This window comes from Engraulis encrasicolus, chromosome 18 (assembly GCF_034702125.1).
Source record: "Engraulis encrasicolus isolate BLACKSEA-1 chromosome 18, IST_EnEncr_1.0, whole genome shotgun sequence".
In the NCBI taxonomy this organism is placed as follows: Eukaryota; Metazoa; Chordata; class Actinopteri; order Clupeiformes; family Engraulidae; genus Engraulis; species Engraulis encrasicolus.
In genome coordinates, this window is record NC_085874.1 from 31,635,570 (window position 1) to 31,640,569 (window position 5,000).

At 44.7% G+C, this 5,000-nt stretch overlaps 1 protein-coding gene across 1 annotated transcript in view; it reads left to right on the plus strand.

Moving 5' to 3' along the window:
• LOC134469271 (1-phosphatidylinositol 4,5-bisphosphate phosphodiesterase beta-1-like) overlaps window positions 1-5,000 on the plus strand; it is a 229,197-nt gene that overhangs the window by 134,756 nt on the left and 89,441 nt on the right. The window contains exons 10-11 of the mRNA XM_063223432.1: window positions 1,143-1,289; window positions 2,655-2,812. Of these exons, the coding sequence (XP_063079502.1) occupies window positions 1,143-1,289; window positions 2,655-2,812 (305 nt within the window). The remainder of the gene's footprint in view (window positions 1-1,142; window positions 1,290-2,654; window positions 2,813-5,000) is intronic.

Below are 5,000 nucleotides of genomic sequence, written 5' to 3' on the forward strand. Positions count from 1 at the left end.
TCCAGTGACAGTCTCTGCTGTTGGGAATGACACTACCCCAGCTGTCCCCAAAGTGCTGTGATCACTCACCCGGGCCACAGGCCTTTGGCACGCCATGCCACTGGATGCCATTCCCAAAAGGGTCTCCATATGCTCTCATAGCCTGTTTATTCTCTGTCTGTTTGTCTGTCTGTCTGTCTGTCTGTCTGTCTGTCTGTCTGTCTGTCTCTCTGTCTCTCTGTCTGTCTGTATTTCTCTTTCTCTCCTCCTCTTTCTCCTCCTCTCTCTCTCTCTCTCTCTCTCTCTCTCTCTCTCTCTATTTCTATCTCCAAGGTTCTGTCACTATAGAAACAGTGTATGTCACCGTAGAAACTCTGACCGTACCTGAGTCAAGAGGAAAACAGCAAGGAAAACAACATCCAATTTAATAACTAAGTTTGACAATGATGAAAATCTGTTGTGGTTCCCAGGTCTTATCTCTGTGGAGGGCTTCTCGCGGGGCCTGACAACAGTATAATAAAGATTGATAGGACAAATAGGCTACTATATCTTTTAAATCATTCCCAACCAGGTTAGATCTCCATGGGGGGCTTTTCACAGTACCTGAGTCGGGAGAGAAATAGCAAAGAAAGCAATGTCTCCACGGTCAACTAAGTTTGATAATGACCAGAGTTGTATTAAGTAGGAGTAGATGTACTTTACAGATGTATTTACAACACTAGTGGGATGAGAATGCATGGTCTCAACTTTGTAATAACAAACTGCTCGTGTTGTAATTACATCTGTCAAATTACTTCTACTCCTACTTAACCCCTTTGCACACAGCCCATGTTATAACATGTCACCAAAATTGTAATGGCTATTGTATGTCTTAGTCTGCTACTTAAGGCTCTCAGTACTGTCATAGGAATGTTGTTATGATGTAGTTGAGTATTTTCAGCAAATAGGGTATAGACCCGCTGACGACCCCATCTGCAGTAAGAGTCTACTGCAACTCTGATAATGGTAGGTGACAATATGTAATATCCATGGCCAGCTAGGTTTGAAAATGACAACGCTCATTCATGCTGTTCCCAGGTCAGATCTCGGTGGAAGGCTTCTCATAATATGGTTATAATAAAAATGTAAATCATAAATACTATGTCTTTTGTGTCATTTCCCAGGTCAGATCTCTGTGGAGGGCTTCTCGCGGTACCTGAGCAGCGAGGAGAACAGCATCGTTCCGCCGGAGAAGCTGGACCTGAGTGAAGACATGACCCTGCCGCTCTCACACTACTTCATCAACTCCTCCCACAACACCTACCTCACAGGTCAGCCAGCCAATCAGAGCATTACATTTACATCACATGACCCTCTAAACTCCTCCCACAACACCTACCTCACAGGTCAGCCAGCCAATCAGACCATTACACACGCACACACATGCACACACACACACATGCGCGCACGCAGAGCAGACAACAGCAGTAGAGTGCATTTGCCACACAAAATGCACTCAATCTTCTGAATGCCTAAATAGTTAACAAAGTAAGCTAACAAACCACTCTCATTTTCGGTAAGTCGACCACTCTCCCCACAGGAAATGCAGCTTTTTTTCCCCCTTTGCCAATTTACACGCTCTGTAGATGTGCTTTTGCGGTCCTAATAATTGGTCTGTACTGGAATTAGCTTATATGTGGAGAGAGACAGGATGTTGTTAGCTAGGCTAATACGGGCGTGTCTTTGCATCCGGTCTGGAATGACACCATTTCTTTTTGCCACCGCAAGCAGAGATGATTAGAAGAGAGAGAAAGTGTGTGTGTGTGTGTGCGTGCGTGCGTGCGTGTGCGTGTGTGTGTGGCCTGAAGAGAAATAGGCTGCAGGTGTGTGTGTGTGTGTGTGTGTGTGTGTGTGTGTGTGTGTGTGTGTGTGTGTGTGTGTGTGTGTGTGTGTGTGTGTGTGTGTGTGTGTGTGTGTGTGTGTGTGTGTGTGTGTGTTGTGTTGACAGTAATGGTCCTGTAATTGGTCTTCTTGTGGAAATGGTGGTTTCTCTGATTGCCTTTCATCATCTGCTACTGTGCCGCTGCTGCTCTACTCTCAGCTCATTTGGCTGAATTATCCTGGCTGCTGCTTTAGCCACACGCACGCGCACGCGCATACACACACACACATATAATACTGTATATATAAAAACACGCGCGCACACACACACACATTTGATTACTTTTATTTGGACCCAAGAGACAAGCTTTAAGGTACAAGATCCAAATATTTTGGAATAGGCTATTGACAGGCTGGCAGATTTTAAAATACACACACACACACACACACACACACACACACACACACACACACACACACACACACACACACACACACACACACACACACACACACACACACACACACACACGCACACACGTACCCCAAATATGTCTTTAAGTGTGTGTGTGTGTGTGTGTGTGTGTGTGTGTGTGTGTATGTCCATGCGTGTGTGTGTGTGTGTGTGTGTGTGTGAGTGTGTGTGTTTGTGTGTGTGTATGTCCATGCGTGTGTGTGTGTGTGTGTGTGTGTGTATGTCCATGCGTGTGTGTGTGTGTGTGTGTGTGTGTGTGTGTGTGTGTGTGTGTGTGTGTGTGTGTGTGTGTGTGTGTGTGTGTGTGTGTGTGTGTGTGTGTGTGTGTGTGTGTGTGTAGCTGGTCAGCTGGCTGGCAACTCTTCTGTGGAGATGTATCGCCAGGTGCTGCTGTCCGGCTGCCGCTGCGTTGAGCTCGACTGCTGGAAGGGCCGCACCGCCGACGAGGAGCCAATCATCACGCACGGATTCACAATGACATCAGAGATCTACTTCAAGGTACCATCCCCACTCTTCCGCAAGGGTGTCGTTCACGAGAGGGGGGAGAGTGTGACTGACTCACCAGGGCCCTATGTATAAAGGGGGCCCACATACAGTCCAATTTATGTAGATCAGGGATGGGCAACTGGAGGCCCAGGGGCCACATGCGGCCCGCCTCCTCACTCAATGCGGCCCATAAACAAAAGAATAGGGCTAACTTAGAAAATAATTACCATATTTTTTAAAAACGACTATTGAATCAATCTGTTATAATTATACTGTTGGACAAAAGAGTATTGAGCATTGCATATTCTATTCCTTTCAAAAATATGGGCAGTCAGTGAGCAACCTACTGCACCTTTAAGTCAGCGAATCATGTGGCCCGCCGATGGTGGTGATGAAAAAACAAGGCCCCACTCATCATAAAAGTTGCCCATCCCTGATGTAGATAATTGGGGAATTGGGGGGGGGTAATAATTTGAGCTGATTGTACATAGGGCCCAATTTGTTGCTACGCCCCTGCTCTTCCAATATATGGTATAGCCCTTCTTTGTCACATGATCTCTCCATTTCCCTATCACTATATGATCTCTCCATTCATCTTCTCCCCATGATCTCTCTATCTCTCTCCTCCTCCTACGCATCACCTTCTCTTGATCTTCTTCTCCTCCTGTTGTCTTTATCCATCCTTTCTTCCCCATGATATCTCTATCTCTCTTCTCCTCCTAAGCATCTCTCTATTCACCTTTTCTTGGTCTTCTCCTTCTCCTCATGTCCTCTTTATCCATCCTTTCTTCCTCATGATCTCTCTTACCTCTGTAGCTCTTTATGATCTCACTATCTCTCTTGTCCTCCTTATAATTCATCCCTCTATCCGTCAATGATATCTTTGTTCATCTTGTCCTCATTTTCTTTATGCTTCTTGTTTCTGCGTACTGTAATATCTACATACAGTACCTCTCCCATGTATCATTCCTTTTGAGCAAAAATAGCACATAGACGTCATACTTACACAATACAGACAGATTAACGAGAACATAAGCTTTGCTTTGATCCGCTGCACACATTTAAATTCTATTTAATTGAATTATATTAAAAAGGGAATTAAGTATGTGTTTGAGGTTATAACGAAAGGTAAATGTCTATATGGGAAATGCAGTTACCTAAAAAACCAAGGAAAGAATACAAAACAGAAATAGACATATAGTGGAAAGAATGATGGAGAAATTAGTCATAGAAATGTGAGAGAGAAGAAGAAGGTGAGAGAGAGACAGGCAGAGACAGATAAAGACAGAGAGAAAGAAAGAGAGGAGAGGAGAAGAGAGAGAGTGAAAGTGGAAGGAAAGACAGAAGAGTAGAGAGAGAGAGATGAGATGGAGAGGACAGAGGAAGGATAAAGAGGGAGAGAGAGAGACGAGGAAAGGCTGCAAGAGAGGGCGAGAGAGAGAGAGATGAGGAAAGGATGTAAGAGAGAGTGAGAGAGAGAAAGCGTGAGATGGGGAAAGGATGTAAGAGAGAGAGAGAGAGAGCAAGAGAGAGAGAGCGTGAGATGTGCAGGAGAGGAAGGCTAGAGCATCGTGTGACAGATGCGACAGGAGGAGGCGAGATGAGATGAGCTGACAGACTAGAAGATGGAGAGAGTAGGAGGAGAGAGGGAGGAGGAAGGAGGAATGAGGTGTGTGTGTGTGCGTGCGTGCGTGTGTGTGTGTGTGTGTGTGTGTGTGTGTGTGTGTGTGTGTGTGTGTGTGTGAAAGAGATAGAGAGAGCGAGAGAGAGAGAGAGAGGAAGAGAGAGGAGAGGGCGTCAGAAGAGTGAAAATCTGATGGAATAATACATTAATAAACGAGCTGAATTGATTAATTTGCAATCCATCTGCCGGCGGTCAAGCAAGCGAGTAGCAATCAAGAGCTCTTTTCCAAAATGAGACATATCCATTTTATAGAATGTTGGGAAATTTACATTTTTGTATTGGCCATTCCATTGAATTGCATTGCAAAATGCATTTTATAGAGGTTTAAAAAGTATGTTCTCCAAACATTTGAATGGCAAGGATTCACACAAAGATGATAGGACTTCTTAGCAGTCAATTACAATATTGAAAAGCAAAAAGTCAAAAATGGTGGATATAGCATTTTGGGAAAGAACTATTCAGATGGACCTGGGCACTCAGTCAGCCCTCAGCTCTCAGCTCCCGCAAAACTCTGAT